Here is a 20115-nt window from a genome sequence, read left to right as displayed (position 1 = left end):
CGGTATGTTTATTTTTACCTTCTGGGGAATCCCTCACCTAACACAGCCCAGCCTTGTCTCCTCCTCGATGAGTGCATCTGAAAGCCCAACAACCATCCAGCATTTTGGCAACACAAAATTAACAAACTCAAAGTAACAGTGTATCACTTGCTTAGGCCTATTGGTTAGTATGCAGCGGAAAATAACGTCTTCCTTGCCCTTCATGGGAGCGTTTTCCTTGGAATGTGACGTGACGTGAAAACTGTGAATAAGCTACGAGAAACTCAAAGCATGATTTACCTCTATTAGTGGCTTTTCCACCAGCTCAGAGGAAATTAGTGCTTCGCTGATTTCTTTTTGTTTATGAGCTTTATATCCTAGTTCAAATGCACATTTATTAACAGTTCTGAATTATTATGTCGTGGTTTTGAGAAAGAAGTCAAATGTGGAATACCACTCTTAAACTCAGACTATTATGTCTGTTGTGTTTTATGCTAAAATCCTGATCCTTGCCTTTGTTTCATCACATAATGGCAACAATATACAGTTGGTGGTGAGAAGAAAAAAGTTTTATTAAAACAACATGTGTGAATGTGTTGTGTTATATCTACCTTTGGCTTCAAGCTCCATTTTCTTTTTTCTGGCCCAGATATTATGATAATTCTCTGCAAGCAACTCTGCCATTGACTAGAGAGACACAATGGTAAACTCTGTTAAACAGCACATATCAATTCATCATTTCTTAGCATTTTCATATTGATATTAATACTCCTCCATTAGTGCTATAGTTTAGTTTTATCCGTATACAATAACTTACCTGCATGTCTCTAGACAGTGTAACATTGCTCATATCAATGGGTCTGGGGCTGAATGCTGGCCCTCCTTCAAAAGACAGCTGTGGAAGACAGGATGTTGATTCAAACTTTTGAAAGTGGGTTTCCCTTGTTCTATATGAATATCAACAAGTAAAGTTACTTTGTAAGTGCACTTGTGTGGATTAGATTTTTTAAAGACAATTTTCAGTCCCGAGCTCACAGCAACCTTTCAATTGCAGGCCGTCTTTATTTACCTCTACGCCAGCTGCCTCCCATCTGCCTTACCTGGCTGGCCTGTGATATTCTCCTGGACTTGTTGTGAAGGCTGGCAGGGTCACCCTCTCTGATCCTGTCGATGCTCCAGCCCCACGACAGCATGGTCTTCAGAGACTCTCTGACTGGCCAGTAATAGGCCTCCTTATCCTGCAAAATTACAACCAAACAGTAGACAAAAAATATTTTACACATGAACCACTAATGACACTGTGACCTATCAAATCAGTATTGAGGTACCAGTAAAAATTATTAGACAACATTCAAATTTTGTCAACTTAGTTTTTGTCACATTATTAACACATTTACGGGGTGGGAAGATGAAAATTAGAAACTTTATTTTTGAGTGGCACCCTATATATTAATGATCTCCCTCAACAGTGTCATGATATTGAACTGCAAATGTATGCAGATGATACTGTTGTTTACACACATGGAAACGTAGCTAAGACTGTAGCTGCAGAGTTAACAAATGCATTGGTAAGGATCACAGATTGGCTTGACCAATCATGTTTGAGTTTAAAAGTTATCTAGATCAAATATATGTTTTGTTCTAAAAACCATGGTACCATCTCTTAACACTGATATTCCCATCAAAGGCGAAAGGAATGACATAGTCCCTGATTTTAAATATCTTGGCGATCTTGACATGATACTGCATAAAAATTTGAACTTCAACAAACCAAAAAATATCAGAAACTGTGGCTCTCTGGGCGTAGCAAAGACATTCATGCATTCTGTGATACTGTCCCATATACAAATAAACGCTAAAAGCTCTGAACAAAAGCCATTTAATTTAATCACTGTAGGGTACTGGATACAATACAATTTACTGAGTTTTAACAATTTTAGATAATTTTCAAATTTATGCCTGGTTTTTACCATATTAAATGGTTGGGACCCTCCTTCATTATGTGACTGTGTATACTCGCTCAGTAAATTCCACTAGATGCTCAAGAATATTCTCTATACAAGACTGTAACATACCATTCTACCTCACTGCATCTGACCACTCAGTGTACGTGACTTGGTTTTATATGACAAGCACATATTTTTGATGTGCTATTGATTGTAGCTTTCTATTCCATGTCTTGGGAGTACAGATAAAAATTAGCTCAAATCTATAACCTTGCATGGTGCATCAAATGGTGACATGCAAAGGAATATGTATGGTGTCACCTGCATACTTGTGAACGTGCATGAGACAAACAAAACGGGGACACACTCTCCATAGACAACTTCTCCATAGTGCTATTAGAGGAAAAGAACTCCACAGGTTGCCTTTACATAAAACTAAAACCATGTTAGACCACTTCTTGGGTCAACAGTGGGCTTAATCTGGCACCCACAGAACCTAGTTAGGTTAGGTTAACTTTATTGTCCCCAGGGGGAAATTTTGCTTGGGCACAGTGCAATGTTGCTTCATAAAAAACATCACACATCAACAAGAACCTGAGAAGCATTGACATGTTGTACTTCACAAGAGGGAAATATAAACACAGAAGAAAAAGGACAAAGTGCTAGTGTAGTTGTTGCACATTGCTCCATTGCACTAAAGTTTGTGTAAAGTGCATGTGCTAAGGTGCTAGTATGTTTATTGCACGTTGCCCTATTGCACCGGGATCACAAGTAAAGTGCAGAAGTGCTCACATATTTATTGCACACAGCTCTACTTGACATTGTTCAGCAGCTTAACGGAGGCTGGCACAAATGATAATTTTAGGCGATTGTCTTCTTCCTGATGGCAGGGTTTCGTATTCAGGGAAGAGGGGATGTTGAGGGTCTGATTTAATTTTCCTAGCCTGTTTCATAACTTCCTGGTCATACTGGCTCTGTATAGGCTCATAGTCTCTCCTCCCTATAATTTTCATGGCTGTTTTGTGCATGTTATTTTTCAACTTAACTGTTAAGTTGCCAAACCATGCAGTATTTCCATATCTGATGACACTCTGCATGGTAGAAAATCATCATGATCGGACTGCTCACACCATACAACCTTAGACGCCTTAAAAAATAAAGCCTCTGCTGCAATTTGTTACACAGGTTGTCAACATGTGTATTCCAGCAAAGAAGACTAAATATTTGTATGAGGACACCTGACCACTGGCTCATGGTCGGTAACTTGCCTCGGGTCAAAGACCATCTTCTGTGTTTTTTGGATGTTTAAAATTAGATGGTTGGTGTCACGCCATTTAACAAATGTGTCTATTTTGTCTTGGTACACAGAGGAGTCCGTATCCTTGTACAAAAGGCTTAGGATCGCGGTATCATCAGCAAATTTCATTATATAGATGTTAGAATGTACATTCCTACAGTCATTGGTGTACAGTGTGAAGAGTATTGGTGATACAAAACAACCCTGTGGAACTCCTGTGTTACAGTATTTGGTCTCGGATAGCATCCCATTGACCTTCACTTGCTGTGCCCTGTCAGTTAAAAAAGAATAAAACCATTTAATTAAGATACTACTAACATTCATGTCTTTAAGCTTCTCTAAAAGCACATGAGTTTGCACTGTATTAAAGGCTGAACTAAAATCAACAAACAAGATTTTAGCATAAGCTTCTAAGTTTTCAAGGTGCTTAGAAATAAAGTGCGAGATGCAAAGGATTGCGTCATCAGTGCTGCGTTCTTGCTTATAGGCGAACTGGTACACGTCTAACTTTGACTCAACATCCTTCATAAGCATAGACGCAACAAATTTTTCAAAACATTTCATTACAATCGAGGTTAGAGCTATGGGACGAAAGTCATTATTCTCTGAGGCGCCAGGTTTTTCTGGCAGTGGAATTGTGTGAGTATTCAACGACTGTTGAAAAATAGGGCACCATGCCATTGTTAGTTCTTCTGCACAGCTTTTGAGCAGGCTGGGAGGCCATTGGGGCCTGTGGTCTTGCCCGTGCGCACTTTGCTGAAGAGTCGTTGGATGCTAAATGGGTCCACTTCCAGATAACAGGCAGTGTCAGTAGCTGGCAGGGACTGTAGAACACTGTCACACTCCTGAGAGAAATTTTGAGAATCGAATCGCAGGTTAAAGTCATTCAGCACATTTGATTTATGTTGGTCGTCCTGTGTGATGATTTGTTGTTTTGCAGGGTTCATATTAGTCACTGATTTCATTGTGTCCCAAGTTTTTGGTATTTGAAGTTTTGTTCCATCGTTTGCCTGTGTTTTTCCCTCGCATTAGTAAGGAGTTGTTTAAGTTCTTTTTGGACCACTGAAAGTCCCGCTCTGTCTTTGCTTCTAAAGGCTTTTTCCTATTTATACAGTCTTTGATTTCTTTTGTAATATAGGACTTGTTGTTTGGGTAGACTACAATATCTCTCTCTCTCTCTCCCTCTGCTCCTGAGCCCAGCCAACGACCCGCACCTGCATCTCGTCAGCCACCTCCTCTGCCCACCACACCTGCCAGCAATCAGCCTCATCCCTGCCTGCATATCAACCTAACTCCATCGCTGCTTGATCGTCGTTGCTCCTTACCCGGTGCCACTTCACCATTCAAGCTCTCACGTATTCTGCATCATTTCTGTTTCCCTGTGCTTTGTCTCCGCTGTGTCCGACCCTGTCTGTCTCCCCTCCAGGTCCACTCACCTCCGTCCTCCGCTCCGTCAGCTGGGCTCGCCACGCTGCCCTCTCCCCTCGGACCTCTTCCACGGCGTCCTCCCGGCTCCTCCCCGTGCTTCCTTGCTTCCTTGGTCCCCAGTGCACCCGGCTCCCTTGTCTCAGTATCCTCGGTTTCCCGTGCCCGTGTTTTCCCGGCATCCGCCTCTCCCTCATCTCTAATCCCTCAACCCCGTATCCCCTTTAATAAAGCCTGTTCTTCCCCAGAGTTGCATTTGGGTTCGCTCTGTCCCCACATCACACCGTAACACTAGTAGCCTCATCAAGCTCTAATGAATGGAAAACCGACCAATCTGTACACATTAAGCGTTAAGCGCCCCTTTAGTGTTTCAGTTGCATCATCAGACCACACAAACAGTTTTATGTTCAGATTTACTTGACTTGAATACAGATTTGTAAGAGGTATCAAATGTAATGTATTATGGTCTGATTGGGGGGGGGGTTGGCTTGACTGAATATGCCCCCTTTATATTTCCATAACATTTATCTAAGATTCTGTTATTTCTCGTGTTACATTTTACATATTGTTGAAAACCTGGCAGAGCAATTGTTTATTTGCGCGCGGCGGCTCTGCCTGCGTTGGCGCTTTGTGGAACATAAACTGCGGCTATAATAATATTGCCAAACTTCCTTGGCAAGTAGTGAAGTCATAGATACGCAAAGCAGTTCGACATCAGGGCTGCATATACTGTAGTGTCTCTCACTGTGTATTGTTTGCACCATTTGTCACTCACGTACATGCAGATTCCTCCTCTATTCCTTTTTCCGGACGCATCGGCTCGCACCAGCGAGTAGCCACCCAAGTTGAGCAGGGAGTCCGGGACTCCTTGGTGAAGCCACGTCTCGGTGAACACCATAATGTTAGATTCCCGATACTCGAAACAGCTCCTTTGGTGGGTACGAAGCTCATCCATCTTGTCAGCGATCGCACATTGCTGAGGACTATTGAGTGGTTTGTTGGTTCGCCGGCGGGGATGTTCCCTGACACCTCCCTGTCTTCCTCGCTTGCGTTTAGGCCGTGTGCCGGTGTGTGTTGCTCGGATGGCTGCTGGCAGGTTATCCGGTGGTGTGGACTGAAGTGGTCGGAGGGACAACAAAGTTTCTCTGGAGTAGACACGACTTAGTTCATGTTCCCACTGCACGGTTGTTGCAGGAAAGGAAATTAAGTGTTCGCTGATAAAAATCAGGACCAGGAGTATAATATGGAGGCCCGGTGCCATTGTTTGGGGCTACCAACTACTATCATGATTCAGAAATTCTCCGTAGCAGTTGTCAAATCCCACATATAGTCACAAGCACAAAACACTTAAGACGCTAGTTAAAACAAAACACTAAGACAAACTTTTTACTTAAAAACAACGACAGCACTCGCCCGGGTCGCTACAGAGCAGCTCCGCCAGAGTAACAACCTATTGGCCAGATCTAGCTCACATTTGGTAATACTGTGCTGTAACACAGCTACCGACCTATCTGGCAAATTAAAACATTTTTGCAAAACAATGACAACATGAAACCAGACTTCGACAGATGCATGCAGCCTACCTTCTCAGAGAGGCCTTTGTATGGCTTCAGTAAAGGGTGGCTTTTAGAGATTTCACACATCTGATCTCCATATGACCAGCCATTAGAAAACTGTAAGAGACACATAAGAGACATTTAAAAATTCCTACATAATATAACTACAACCACAATTTCATATGTGACTTGTCGCTTTCTTACCTTTTCTATACACCACTTCTCATGGTTGTGCTCTGCATATCTGGTTATAAAATAGTCCAGTTTCTCTGGGACAGTCACACTGATAAAGACAGAAGAGAAGAAGAAAAACATTTCAAATATGTTGGATCACCTGCAGTCTTTTTGATCTATCTTTTGAATTTATTTTAAGAAATGTAAATTATTGGAACTTTTTTTGGGGGGGTGGGGGACATTTCCTGTCTTTTCATCTTTAAGGAAAAAGACTGACACTTCTTGGGTAATAAAAAAACTCCTTTAACATAGAATAAATACAAATGTGTATACTTGGCAGTGTCTGCAGGCTGTGGAGTGAAGTTTCCTTCTGAGTCCATGGACGACTGTTTCTCCATCATGGCCATGTAGTTGGACTCCATGTAGTCTGGAGGAAGAGCTCCAGCCACAGCACTGAGACACGGTAACCCCAGCTTAAACAGTTCTTGGTCATACCGCTAAATAATAAAAACACATACACGTTATTTTATACATCATTAAACAGCACTGTGCAATCCGGGATGCTTTTGCTACACATCGCTGTTGTGCTGCTGTTGCAAGGTTTTTTTTTTACCTACAGCTTATTCTCTGGGAGAATGCCTGTTTTAAATCTTCAGTGTGTAATATTTAGGAGGATCTATTGACAGAAATGCAATATATTATGTTTTCAGTGGTGTATAAAGACCTTACCGTTATGTTTTTTTACATACATGTTCTACATACATACAGGTGCTGGTCATATAATTAGAATATCATCAAAAAGTTGATTTATTTCAGCAATTCCATTCAAAAAGTGAAACTTGGATATTATATTCATTCATTATACACAGACTGATATATTTCAAATGTTTATTTAATTTAATTGTGATGATTAAAACTGACAACTAATGAAAATCCCAAATTCAGTATCTCAGAAAATTTGAATATTACTTAAGACCAATACAAAAAAAGGATTTTTAGAAATGTTGGCCAACTGAAAAGTATGAACATGAAAAGTATGAGCATGTACAGCACTCAATACTTAGTTGGGGCTCCTTTTGCCTGAATTACTGCAGCAATGCGGCGTGGCATGGAGTCGATCAGTCTGTGGCACTGCTCAGGTGTTATGAGAGCCCAGGTTGCTCTGATAGTGGCCTTCAGCTCTTCTGCATTGTTGGGTCTGGCGTATCGCATCTTCCTCTTCACAATACCCCATAGATTTTCTATAGGGTTAAGGTCAGGCGAGTTTGCTGGCCAATTATGAACAGGGATACCATGGTCCTTAAACCAGGTACTGGTAGCTTTGGCACTGTGTGCAGGTGCCAAGTCCTGTTGGGAAATGAAATCTGCATCTCCATAAAGTTGGTCAGCAGCAGGAAGCATGAAGTGCTCTAAAACTTCCTGGTAGACGGCTGCATTGACCCTGGACCTCAGAAAACACAGTGGACCAACACCAGCAGATGACATGGCACCCCAAACCATCACTGACTGTGGAAACTTTATACTGGACTTCAAGCAACGTGGATTCTGTGCCTCTCCTCTCTTCCTCCAGACTCTGGGACCTTGATTTCCAAAGGAAATGCAAAATTTACTTTCATCAGAGAACATAACTTTGGACCACTCAGCAGCAGTCCAGTCCTTTTTGTCTTTAGCCCAGGTGAGACGCTTCTGACGCTGTGTCTTGTTCAAGAGTGGCTTGACACAAGGAATGCGACAGCTGAAACCCATGTCTTGCATACGTCTGTAAGTGGTGGTTGTTGAAGCACTGACTCCAGCTGCAGTCCACTCTTTGTGAATCTACCCCACATTTTTGAATGGGTTTTGTTTCACAATCCTCTCCAGGGTGCGGTTATCCCTATTGCTTGTTCACTTTTATTCACAATCAACTTTTTGATGATATTCTAATTATATGACCAGCACCTGTACACCGCAGCTCCTCTTACATGGATGTCACCATGTTGCACCATCATGTTTCTACAGTAGCCCATTTGGACTAACGGCTCTTCAGAGCTTGTTTCGTCATTACGTTGAATACGTACAGAGAAGGAGAAGAAGTAACTAGTAGGGGTGCATTCATGTGATGTCATGTGGAGTGTTTTTTTCCTCCTTAAATCTTTATTGCAAAAAGAAAAATAAAGTGTACATGGGACATAAAGAAGTATATAGAACTTTGATTTGTGCAAAATCACGTATCGCACATACATATTTTGCAAACATGTAATTTCTTATAAGTTTATAATGGTTAGTTTGCTGTCCATGTAGAGTGAACTAGAAGTCTGCGTGTTTTTTATATGCTCTGATAATGCTAATCCAAAACATCTTTGTAGTAGCATCCATGTTGATTCCACATTCTGACTTAAAAGCACATGAACACACACTGTAGTCATAAGACCGAATTCACAATTCGGGAAATGGGACCATCCTAGGAGCACGTGAATGCACCATGAGCCACCGATTGCAATTCACAACCCTCACCACTAGATGCCACTAAAACTTACACGTTGAACCTTTAACCCCTTTAAGCATTTAATTGCAATGTGCTGACGCATGTTATGCAAATCAATGTATTTTCAATGAATCCTCAGCCCTACTTGACACAAATTTCATAAATTACTTAAAAGGAAACTCTACCAACACCGTTCAGTTTACTTGTCATGGGGGGTACCACTCAGCCTGTTAAAACAGTTGTATAATGTCTTCTGTGTCTCTGGAGGAGCTTTGTCAAAGGTAAGAAAATAAAAATTAACCCTGATGTTGTCATAGTGATGTCATCAGGGTTATCACAGCTTGGGGTGAGAGAGAATACATTTATAAGGAAAAGCCTGATTTACAAAGCTGGACCCACGCCGCTTGACCTAAAGATCATGATATCTTAACCTCTATTGCTTTGATAAAGTATTTAATAAATCTGTCTCTTGTGAGTCCATCAACTTTATGGAAGTGCAACAAAAAGCTGTGAGCACCTCTTTTACATTTACTTACTTGTTTATCACCAATTAAGTTTTCATTTAATGTTCTTCAAAAAGAGTCCTAAACTAGAGCCTCACCTTGCGTGACAGGGCATCAAATATTCCCCAGAACAGTTTCCTGGAGAGGTGAAGCTCTTCATCTGATGCAGCTCCAAAGTTGCCCCAGCCTCCAGCCAGGCAGTAGTACTTCCAACAACGCTCATAGTGATTGGTCAACAGCTGGAGAAAGTCAAGAGGGCATTCATCAACCGTCTGCTGAATTTAAGAGCCATTTTCATTAAACAAGTGCAGTCCATGGCATACATTCAAAGTGCAAGATCACTTGTCCATGATCCAATAAATGTTCAAATCTGAGATCAGAAAGTGCACTCCCTTGTTTAGTGCAAAAGTTTGCACTAAACAAGGGAGTGTGTTGTTGTTGTTGACAAATGGATTAGAATAAATACATTTTGTGAATGTGCTGAAGATTGTAACTTCAATTATAGACAATCAAATAAACATTTCCAATTCATATTACTATTACACACTCTAGAGTGGAGAATATTGCCTGGCTCTTTGTAAATATTGTCTGAACTGAGGTAACAAGATACGCGCAGGGTTTTGAGGAAAACAAATCTGAATGTGAACTCATGCTCTCAAATTGAAAGACCACACTCTTAAATAAAGATAGGGAAATAATACCCTAATATGACTAAATGTGTACATTGCGGTTGGCAGTATAAAATGAATATTCTTAATAATATTAGTGCTAGAGTATAGTCCCCACAGATTCTTTTGAAGAGTGCATTTGAATTGATTAACTGTGATGTATTTCTCACCTTTAGAGGCATCTTGGTGTGTTCATTAAGCAGAGGAACGTCAAAGACCAGCCTCCTCAACAGATGCTGCATCATTGAAGGCCTCAGCTTACTGCACATTATTAAGATAATGCACATTTGTTTGTTATTTCAACCACACAGAAACAGTTTAAAAACATAGCAGACAAATCAGATCTTAAGACAAAACATAACAAGATAAACAGTCAAATGACAAAGAATACAATATAACAACAGAACTGCATAAAAATAGGAAAATGAATGAGTAGCGGAATTAAATAATGACTAGCAGCAATAGCCAAGTAAAAGCCAGAGTTGTGGGGAGTGTGGCACACTGACAATGAGAAGAGCTGGTGATGCTCACTAAATGTAGTTAATCTGACTAATCTCAAAATGTTACACTGTGGCTGTTCATTGTTCATTGATGTAAGTAAGTGAGTTCCAAACTGAAGTGAACAACACATAAATCTGCTAAAATCCAGTTAAAGCTGGGGTAGGCAATGTTGGAGAACCAGGAAGAGACAGCCAACCTAAAAAATCCCACCCCCTCCCTTCAGGTCTCCCTCCAATGCCACGCCCCAAAACACATGTTGATGTGCAGTGACTGAATGGGCAGAGTGCAGGTAGGTAGCTAGGTAGGTTAGCCAATCATGTCATTTGGACCACATGCTTCTGGCAACAGCCACAGATATTTCTGAGTGTTTGATTTATTGATTGCTGTCGGGATGTAAAGAGAATTTCAACAAATTTAACAAAACATGATCCTGAAATATCTTATACATGGCCCTTTTGGGCCATATTTTATTTTACAGATACCAAATCATTACCACTCAGGCAGAATCTTTTATTCCATTCCTGACTATCCCCCCAGCATTAATAATACATAATTTACACTGTGGGATTTACATGTGTGTTTTGCTACTGTCCGTTTTAATTCCAGTCTTACCCACAAACAGCCAGCAGACACTCCTCTATGGCATCCCTCTGGGCCTTGGTGAGGCAGCAGCCTTTGGACAGGCGGTAAACCGTGTGGAGCAGGGAGTCGATTAGTGAGGCGAACGGCTCCGTCCCAGCAAACAGTGGAGCACATTTAGTCAGGAGAGGCAACACGGCTGTACACAGATACCTGTTGAGGGCGAGCGCCATGTCCGTGGCACTGAGAGCAACCTGACACAAATACAGATACAGGAAAATAGGGCAGTGGAATTAAAGAGGAGCAAGGCTGAGAAAGAAAGTCCTGTTCCACGCAGAAGCTACTCCGCCTCCTGAGCCACAATCCACCAGAATCTAAATACTGCTTGGATATCCGTGACTTATTTAGTTACTGCTTTTATCTGCTGTCATTTCTTTGAACAGCAGTTCTTGGCTTCACAGTCACATCACTGTCAGTTCAGAGCACAAAACCTCTACATGTCCATCAAAAAAAATGCGACAAAAGGCGATGGCGCAATGGGTAAGACTATGCCTTTGGTGTGAGAGACCTGGGTTCAATCCCCCACTGTGACCTATCCAGCAATGTGTCCCTAAGCAAGACACTTAACCCCCAGTTGCTCCAGAGGTGTGCGACCTCTGACATGTATAGAAATTGTAAGTCGCTTTGGATAAAAGAGTCAGCTAAATGTAATAACTTTTGACCATGAGACTGTATGGATTCTATGTGACTCTCAGTCTAGGAGGAGTTCAAAAAAGTAGGTTTCGCATAAGTCTTGTCTTTGCAAAATAAAAGAGAGTACAGCAGCGTACAAGATGGTGATGGAGGAGGTGAGGATGGACTCAAAGATGGCGGTGTAGAAGTGCACCATCATTGTTGCTATTGTTAATCTCCCACTTAAGATTCTGGGTGATGATGGTACCCCAGAAGCAGAAGGACTCCACAGTGTCAACCGTGGAGTAATACAGGGAGATGGGGATGGGTGGAGCGGGGTTTTCCCTGATATCCACAACCATCTCCACTGTCTTAGAAGCATAGAGTAGTCCTGACTGCACCAGGTCACCAGATGGTCAATCTGGACTCATCCCCACCAGAAATGACCCAATGAGGGTGGTGTCATTCGCAAACTTCAGGAGCTGGATAGACAAGTGGCTGGAGGTGTAGCTGTTGGTGTACAGGGAGAAGAGGGGAAAGAACGCAGCCTTGAGGGGGACCGGTGTTCATGGAAGAGCTTGTCCTGCAGCAGGAGCTGAAAGCAGGCCTCCATGCATAGGTTCCTAAGCAGTCCAGGTGCTCGAGGATAAAGTGAAGTTATGCTTACTGCATCGTCAACAGACCTGTTAACTCTGTAGGCAAACTGCAGGGGGTCCAGGAGTGGGTCTGTGATGGATTTTTTTTTAGGTGAGACAACACAAGGCGCTCAAATGACTTCATTACCACAAAGGTCAGGGCGACAGGTCTGTAGCCATTAAGTACTGTGGTCCTTGGTTTTTTGGGGATTGGAATGATCGCGAAGGATCTGAAGCATGGCATGTCAGTAAGGTGGTAAAGATGTTCGTGAACACTGGAGACAGCTGATTGGCACAGTGCTTCAGGGTTGACGGAGAGACAGAGGCTGCTTTCGAACAGAGATCCCGCAATAAACGCAGAGAATATATCTGCCACTATACAGCATTCGCTCATTCATACTAAACCAACAGTTGTGGCATGATCCCGCTATCATGTGTTTTCACATAGCGATTCACCTCTCCAGTACCAGCGACTTATAAAAAGACCGTTACATGTAATACAACACCGGCATTTCAGCTGTGGCTTTTCACACAGACTTTGTTCCTGGCTCCTGGAGGTAAATCAAATCGGACCCCCATTTCTGGCATATTGCCGCAATACTCCTGGAGTGGCTAGAGTCTGGCCCAGTTGCTTTGAAGGGGTTTTGCCTCCTGAACAGTCTGTTGACTGGAAGGACTGTTTTATGGTGTGGGCAGCAGTATGACTTTTGCCAACAGAAGAATACAAATCTGAGTGAACAAATAGGGTTCCCAGCACCACTGGTCCTGGGAGCCATGCTGGCTTGCATGTGTGGCCCCCAGCCACCTCGAGCTTGGACTCCTAAATATAGACAAAAAGTTTCATGGAGCTGAGAGGAACTGCAGTTGGTGTTAGTGGGATTCATTGCTATTTGCTCAGTTTCTCTCTCTCTCTCACTCACACACACAGCCTACACTTACAGTGTCTAGAGAGGCGGCAGCCCTCAGGTCAGGTAAGAACCCAACCTCCAGCAGGTGTAGCAGGAAATTTTGGTCCTCTATACCGTAGACTCTGTCTAGGAACAGGACCATGGCTGCTTTATGGTCTGGACAGAAACCAGCTGACATGTCTGGTTCCACCACCAATCCATCTATGTATGCCCAGGCAAACACATAAACACACATTAGAAACACGTTTATGTCAAGATTTAACTATGAACCAAGTTACTGCCTTTTATTTGCGTTAGCACATTTTCATAATTTCAAATCAAGATTACAATTTAATGCATGTCAGGAGGGGCTTCTTACCTTTAGCCAGGTTGGGCATGGAGAATGGAATGCTGATGACTCCCACCAGGTCTTCAATCGGAATCAGAGACCTCAGAATGGCTCTGATACGTATCGCTTCACCTTTACCAGCGTGGATCAACTAATAGAAAATGGGTTAGGGTATTGTGAGTATCTATATGAGTATGTGTGTTTGTTTGTGTGTGTACAGTGTGTTGTCACTCACATGCATCTCCGGAGCACAGCGGCCCAGCAGGTCAATGAGAGCAGCATAGAAGGTCATGATGGCATTGCCCATGTGGATGGTATCATCTTCCTCCTCCTCCAGCATGTCACTGCTACACACACAAACGCACACACACACACTCACAATAACAGATGACTGATGCTACTAAATAGTTCAGATCACTCTTCTCTCAAACACATTCGATTATAAATAAGTTTTTTCTGAGGGTTACTTTTACACTAAAGCTTTGTAGGTGTGACAACAGCCACGTACTAACAGAGTGAACTGACTCAGCAGTATTGTATCTGTACACCGTAGAAGGCAGCCATCTCCTTCAGCCAGGGTACATGAGACCATCCTCTATGAAATGAAGGGACACTCGTGTTATCAACACGATCAGCATGAAAGGTCATGGGGCGAATAGAGGTAATGGAAGACATCGGTGGGCAAGGTTTGGTAGCCCTGCTAACTGAAGTACTTGCCCTGCAGGTTGCCACCCTATAACAAATGACTTACAGTGTGGATGTTCCTGTGCAACAGTTTCAGTGGATTTTAATACACAGGCCTGGGACTGAAAACACATTTGTTTTGGTTAGAACAGATATCATGTGGGCCTTTACAATAGCACTGATTTACACTGTGAATAAACTACATGGCTCATAGTAGAGCAAATATAGAAACACAGTGTAACTGTAAGGTAAGGTATATGTTAGCTTTTAAATCTCGTAAGTACCCTAAGAGCCACTTAATGAGACATGACGATGTTGTCTTACAGTGTCTTGCTGCTCTCAGATGTAGGAGAGGGACCATCTCTGGAGAGATCCTGAGAGATCTTAATGGCTTCCTCCATTGCTGCCAACAACCCATCCCCACCTTCACCCCGAAGGGCGGGGCCAAAACATTCTGGTCTGCGAATCAGAAGCCTCACCACAACATTGGCATTCTCCTCCACGCTTTCACCTGGCCACAGAAGAGTAGAGGTGTTCATGGCATCGTACTGTATGTTAAACACATACTACATTGACAAAGAGGGACAACAGTTGCTAGTTGAAAATAACTAACTTGACCGGCAATATAGTCGACTATGAGAAAATTTACTTGTGAATTGGAACTTAAAATTTTCACCGTTGCAGAAGACAGCAAAGCGCAGGAAGTCGAGGTAGCGTTCACCCTCCACAGGGTTCCAGCCGATGTCTGGGTATCCTTTACGCACCAGCATCACACAGCTCTGCAGCCCACAGCCGGCCAGGTACTGCACCACCTGCAGACAAAGTGAAAAGAGAAATGTTTTTATATCGCATGAATATAATTTTGACAAATGTTTATTTTTAAATTTACCCGTGCCTAGAAGTGTGACAGGTTTATCTTTGGACAGCACAACTTAAATAAAAGTGAAAACAAAACTCCCACACTGGTATATTATCTATTCTCTGTGTTTTGCTTTAATATGCCTGATGGAGCTTGAGTAGACTACAATTCTCGCTAACTTGTAATGTTAAAAAACTTTTCAGTGCTTCATATGGGCACTGATTTGTGTGCATTTGTGTCAAAACAATATCCAATAATTATTCATCATTTCTTATTAAAATATGTTTACTTGTAGATATTGCCTCAGATACCAGATTACTATACACACCTTTAGGTGCAACATTATACTGAGATGTGTTTCTAATATGTAGTCCACCCACAGTAATATCACTGGTGTATACTGAATATTAGAAACACCTCTCAGTATAACACAAGACAAGTCAGAGGTGGCACAGACTGCACCTTCAAAATGACCATGAACCATTGACTCAACACCTCTCTAGGACAGTTTCAATAAAAAAAATAAACATTATAACCCTTAGGCCTCTTAAATACACTTCATTCTGCTGCATTCTTCCAATGAAGCAAACACTGAATTGCTGAAATACAGTGACTTACCTTTGTGTGTGTGTATATATGTGCATGTGTGTGGTGTGTGTGTGTGTGTGTGAATGTTTGTCAACCTCACCTTTTCCAGGTCTGGCTCTCTTAAAGCCAGGGCCAATTCATTATTATCCATAACTGATGCTGCAGCCACATCCAGAGGAGTAGATCCTCGCATGGACGGAGAAGCTGAGGACAGGAGAGGAGATGATATAATTAAAACACATACAAGTAAAAGGATGGGGAGTACATTTAAAAAAAAAAAAACAACAGTAGTGTGTCTGTTTCTGGACACAGCCATGTTGGATACACAGCACTGTTCAAACAGCAGATGTTGTCTGTGAGCCGCATTAATATTCTTTTGTCAGTTTCACAAAGTATCTAAACTCTCTCCAGCAAACAGGTTCTCTTTGAACACACATGAACATGCAGTGAGGAAGGAGTGAGCAGAGGATCACTTTCAAACATAAGAGGAATGTATTAGTTGTGTTTGTCACATTCCTCCTCTTGTGTCCAGTACCTGTAGTGACTTCATGGGCTCAGGCTGAATACACATCTGGCTTAGTCAAAGTGTTGTGTTCTTCCTACTAGGTTACTGAATGACTAACAATTAGTGGATTACGCTCACCGCATCACCCTGCCTGTGCCAGCAGTCTGACTGTTCTTTGCTCTAAAAATGTGCAACAATGATTGTTTTTATTTCATATCATTTTTGTAAGAATTTATCATTTTATTTACAAGAGTACTTCAACAGTATTTATTGATTTCAGAGGAAGAGAATACAGCACAATAGGTACATTTTCTGAGAATGAGCAGTGGGTGAAATGACCATGTTTTACTAACAGCAACATAAAAATCTCTTGCAAAAGTTATTTAAATTACAAAAACTTTATAGACTATGACTGTTGTGCAACTCACTGTCAGTTATGACATTACACTATATTTATTAATGTAGCTGACTCTTTTGTTAGGTCGCATGCGTCTGGAGCAAGTATGGGTTTAAGTGTCTTGCTCAGTGACACATGGTGGATGTGTCTCAGTGGGGAATTGAACCCGGGTCTCTCACACCAAAGGCATGTGTATTATCCACTGCACCTTCACCACCCACACAAAATGATGATTCATAGGTGTCCAAAATCTCCTCCAGCCAACGTGTCAAAGTGTTAAAGAATCCCATATTGCTCAGTGTGTGAATGATAAGCGCCATACGAGTAAAACCATTCCATACTGAGTTAGTCGAGTGTATATAGGTAGTGTTGAATCAGTGAAAGAGGGAGAGATTTTCTACAGCACAGGAGAAATCTTGATTATTTTGTCAAATGACTATTTCCAAGATCAAGAATTTACCAACTCACCATTTGATCACTGTTTCGATACCCCTATCGATCACTCCAACAGTGCTGCTGCGCACAGCTAGTGCACTCACAGAAATGCCCAATTCTTGATTGACCCACAGCACCAAATCATCCACCTGGTCTGCATTCATGTTGTGGCTCAATTAGTATGTACATGGTGTGCATTCCACTCTGAACTGTATACAGTAAACTTAGCTATGCCATTTTAAAGAAGGGGGGACTTAAAAAAACAAACCCAGAAGCAGCAGAAAGTCACACAAACACACACACACACACACACTCACCGAGGCCGACACTGCTGTTCTCCAGCAGGTAGCTAAGATGGTCAAACATGGCTTTCTGGTTCTGACGGCTGATTCGACAGAAGTAGCAGAGAAATCGACAGCAGTTGGCCACCATTTTAGGAAAGGTGATTTCCTGCAAAAAAACAGACATCATCATTTGCTGTACAAAAAATCATGCACCAATGTCTTCTCACTATAAATTCTATATTTTCCGTAAATCACTTCAAGTATTTATTTAAATGTCTTTGCTCTAAAAAGAGATACAGCACATCTACGCAAAACCAAAGAAAGCCACATGGATGTGATCGATTTAAGCTGCTCCTGGTCCTTTCATCGATATCCTGATCCAGCCTCAGTACTTAAGCCTATGTTCTGGCTCTCCAGCTTATAGATACTTCATACCTTGGAGTCTCCACCACTGAGTACATTGACCATGACCTCCATGACGGTCTCATGCATCCCCAGAGCTCTCATCAGGTTAGGATGTTGGTAGAACACCTTGTTGTTCATGATATCACTGCAGAGGAAGAGGGGCGGGTGAAAAGCTTAGTGGAGATTAAAAGCTGCTGTATTCATCAGTGCTCTCATCAGGTATGGCTCTCATATAGTATATCACAAACAACTATTACAATTATAAGATCAACTCTGGGTGTTTTAAATTCTATTAACCTACCCATTTCTAAGGTTTACTTACGTGCTCTTCAACACGAGAGGAGTTAAAGTATGTCCGGTGGTACAAAACAAGTTAGTGTAAGACATCTTTCATTTCCTAAAGACAAGTTCTACGTCGTCTTGTTTACTATCTACATGTCTTATTCAACTGTGTTATTACATCTGTGTTGTGATCCAGTCAGTGGACTGCTGTAGGTAACATAATGATAAACCCAGGAAAGTCTTTCCCCTGCTCTTCTGTTTCGGAACTTTTGTTAGATTCTCAGCAGTGGTTTCACATTAGGTTAATAATTAGGTTGAATTTGTGTTGCTGGTCTGCTTTTATAACCTCTTCAAACAGTTTGAAAGGAAGACCAAAGCTTGGGGAGTCCTGGGGACCAGTCGTCTGAGCTATAAATCTCAGAGGCTGAAACAAGTGTGGTTCAATTCTGTAGGGATCATTTGTGACCTTCAATATTTAATATAACTTCACTGCATTAATGCACTGCAGCTCTGGTATTAATCACAAATTCAACTAGAACTGCAAGCAGTTGTAAGCGGGGTCCAAGCCCCCCGGTACCAGCCGCCCCCCTCGCCCCGCGGAGGGCATGCGAGTCGACCAAGGCGCCCTCCTGTGGCTCGGGGGGGCCGTGGGGAATATGCGACCAGAGGTTGAAATGAAAGGGATTTGCAGTTACGGAGATATAAAGTGAATGTATGTCTATGGGAGCGTTATTTGATATACGACGAATAATAACGCCACCTAGAGGCCGATTGACACCAAATTTTGCACAGCTCATCAGGGGGCATAACACAAAAGTGCTCCGAGTTTGGTGTTGATCGGCCATTCCAAACCTAACATATAACATCACTTCCTGTTTTGGGCGATTTGCGCATTTTTTTTCGCGTTCTGGGGAGCACAAACCTGTATCACCTTCGTCCAGAGATGGTCCATGCCAAGTTTGGTGCCGATCGGACTTATGCCTTCAGAGGTTAATCAAATTAGGTTTTTCAGTTTTCGCGATTTTGCTAAAGGAAAACGTCATCGCACAGAGGCATGTCCTATACCAAATGAATCGGGAGCATCCCCCCCAAATATGTAGACACAGGTTTTTCAGCGTGGCCTATATCAGGAGATTCAGCTCGATCCCCCGAACGCATGGATATAAGGTTTTTGATATCCGCCTTCGTACGTGGGACTTACAGCGATTCGGAATTGCAAAACCTTTGACCTTGCTTGTAGAGCCCCCTAGAAGTAGAAGTGTGCAAATGTTTTTACCTGCCCTCGTCTCATGGGTCTAAACTTACCCTGTGAGTTCCGTGTCCATAGGACTTACCGTCTAGGCCGCAGTATCAGAATTAGGCAAAAACGTACGGAAGAATAATAATAATAAAAACAATAACGAAAACAATAGGGTTCCCAGCCCACTTCGGGCTTGGAGCCCTAATTAATTTGATATTAGACCTACTGTACTTGTGGTAGTGGTTCTCTGAAGGGCAGTTACATATCATACAGTGACATAAGATAAAGAAATTCATATTATCACAAACATATTTTGATTAAGTACAGTAATTATTAACTTGGTAATCATTTGTCCAGTTGTGCTGTACCCTGACAACAGGAAACAGAGGGAAGTCAACCAAAGGGAAAAAGTAAACATCCTACAGAAAAGAAAAGATTAAAAGGCTGACAGATGTGGCTGACAGTGTGTTCTCACCCTAGCCCTCTGATCATCAGTTTCTCCTCCTCTCTTCCCATGCGGACACTCAGCAGAGATCTGATCTGGCCCAGAGCAGCCAACAGGTTGATGGTGTCCTCGATCGACACAGAGTTTATAGTGTAGGTCTTAGGAAGAGCCCGCACCTAGACAGATAGAGACACAGGTCCATACATTTCTTTTATGACTGAGCAGTACAGTCTGTTATTACTTCTCACATGTGAAGAGAGACAGTATAATAGAGCTGAGTCCCCTTCTTTACTATGCTTTTCTGTAATCCTTTATATTGCTCCAAGCTGTACAGTTTGCATAACAACATCTTATTA

At 42.1% G+C, this 20115-nt stretch overlaps 1 protein-coding gene across 1 annotated transcript in view; it reads right to left on the bottom strand.

The window, feature by feature from the left end:
• Nucleotides 1-20115, bottom strand: part of ryr2a (ryanodine receptor 2a (cardiac)) — a 208275-nt gene that overhangs the window by 63943 nt on the left and 124217 nt on the right. The window contains exons 44-61 of the mRNA XM_038735834.1: nucleotides 19790-19935; nucleotides 17823-17937; nucleotides 17421-17553; nucleotides 15867-15970; nucleotides 14996-15131; nucleotides 14644-14830; nucleotides 13871-13982; nucleotides 13666-13786; nucleotides 13339-13508; nucleotides 11126-11346; nucleotides 10183-10273; nucleotides 9443-9583; nucleotides 6711-6874; nucleotides 6408-6486; nucleotides 6231-6320; nucleotides 1080-1217; nucleotides 797-874; nucleotides 591-666 (exon numbers count right to left, since the gene is read on the bottom strand). Of these exons, the coding sequence (XP_038591762.1) occupies nucleotides 591-666; nucleotides 797-874; nucleotides 1080-1217; nucleotides 6231-6320; nucleotides 6408-6486; nucleotides 6711-6874; nucleotides 9443-9583; nucleotides 10183-10273; nucleotides 11126-11346; nucleotides 13339-13508; nucleotides 13666-13786; nucleotides 13871-13982; nucleotides 14644-14830; nucleotides 14996-15131; nucleotides 15867-15970; nucleotides 17421-17553; nucleotides 17823-17937; nucleotides 19790-19935 (2302 nt within the window). The remainder of the gene's footprint in view (nucleotides 1-590; nucleotides 667-796; nucleotides 875-1079; nucleotides 1218-6230; nucleotides 6321-6407; nucleotides 6487-6710; nucleotides 6875-9442; nucleotides 9584-10182; nucleotides 10274-11125; nucleotides 11347-13338; nucleotides 13509-13665; nucleotides 13787-13870; nucleotides 13983-14643; nucleotides 14831-14995; nucleotides 15132-15866; nucleotides 15971-17420; nucleotides 17554-17822; nucleotides 17938-19789; nucleotides 19936-20115) is intronic.

The sequence above is a fragment of the Micropterus salmoides genome, unplaced genomic scaffold, assembly GCF_014851395.1.
Source record: "Micropterus salmoides isolate LMB-PRFRI ecotype aquatic unplaced genomic scaffold, ASM1485139v1 Ms_hic_scaffold_21, whole genome shotgun sequence".
In the NCBI taxonomy this organism is placed as follows: Eukaryota; Metazoa; Chordata; class Actinopteri; order Centrarchiformes; family Centrarchidae; genus Micropterus; species Micropterus salmoides.
This window is presented reverse-complemented; position numbering and strand designations above follow the sequence as displayed.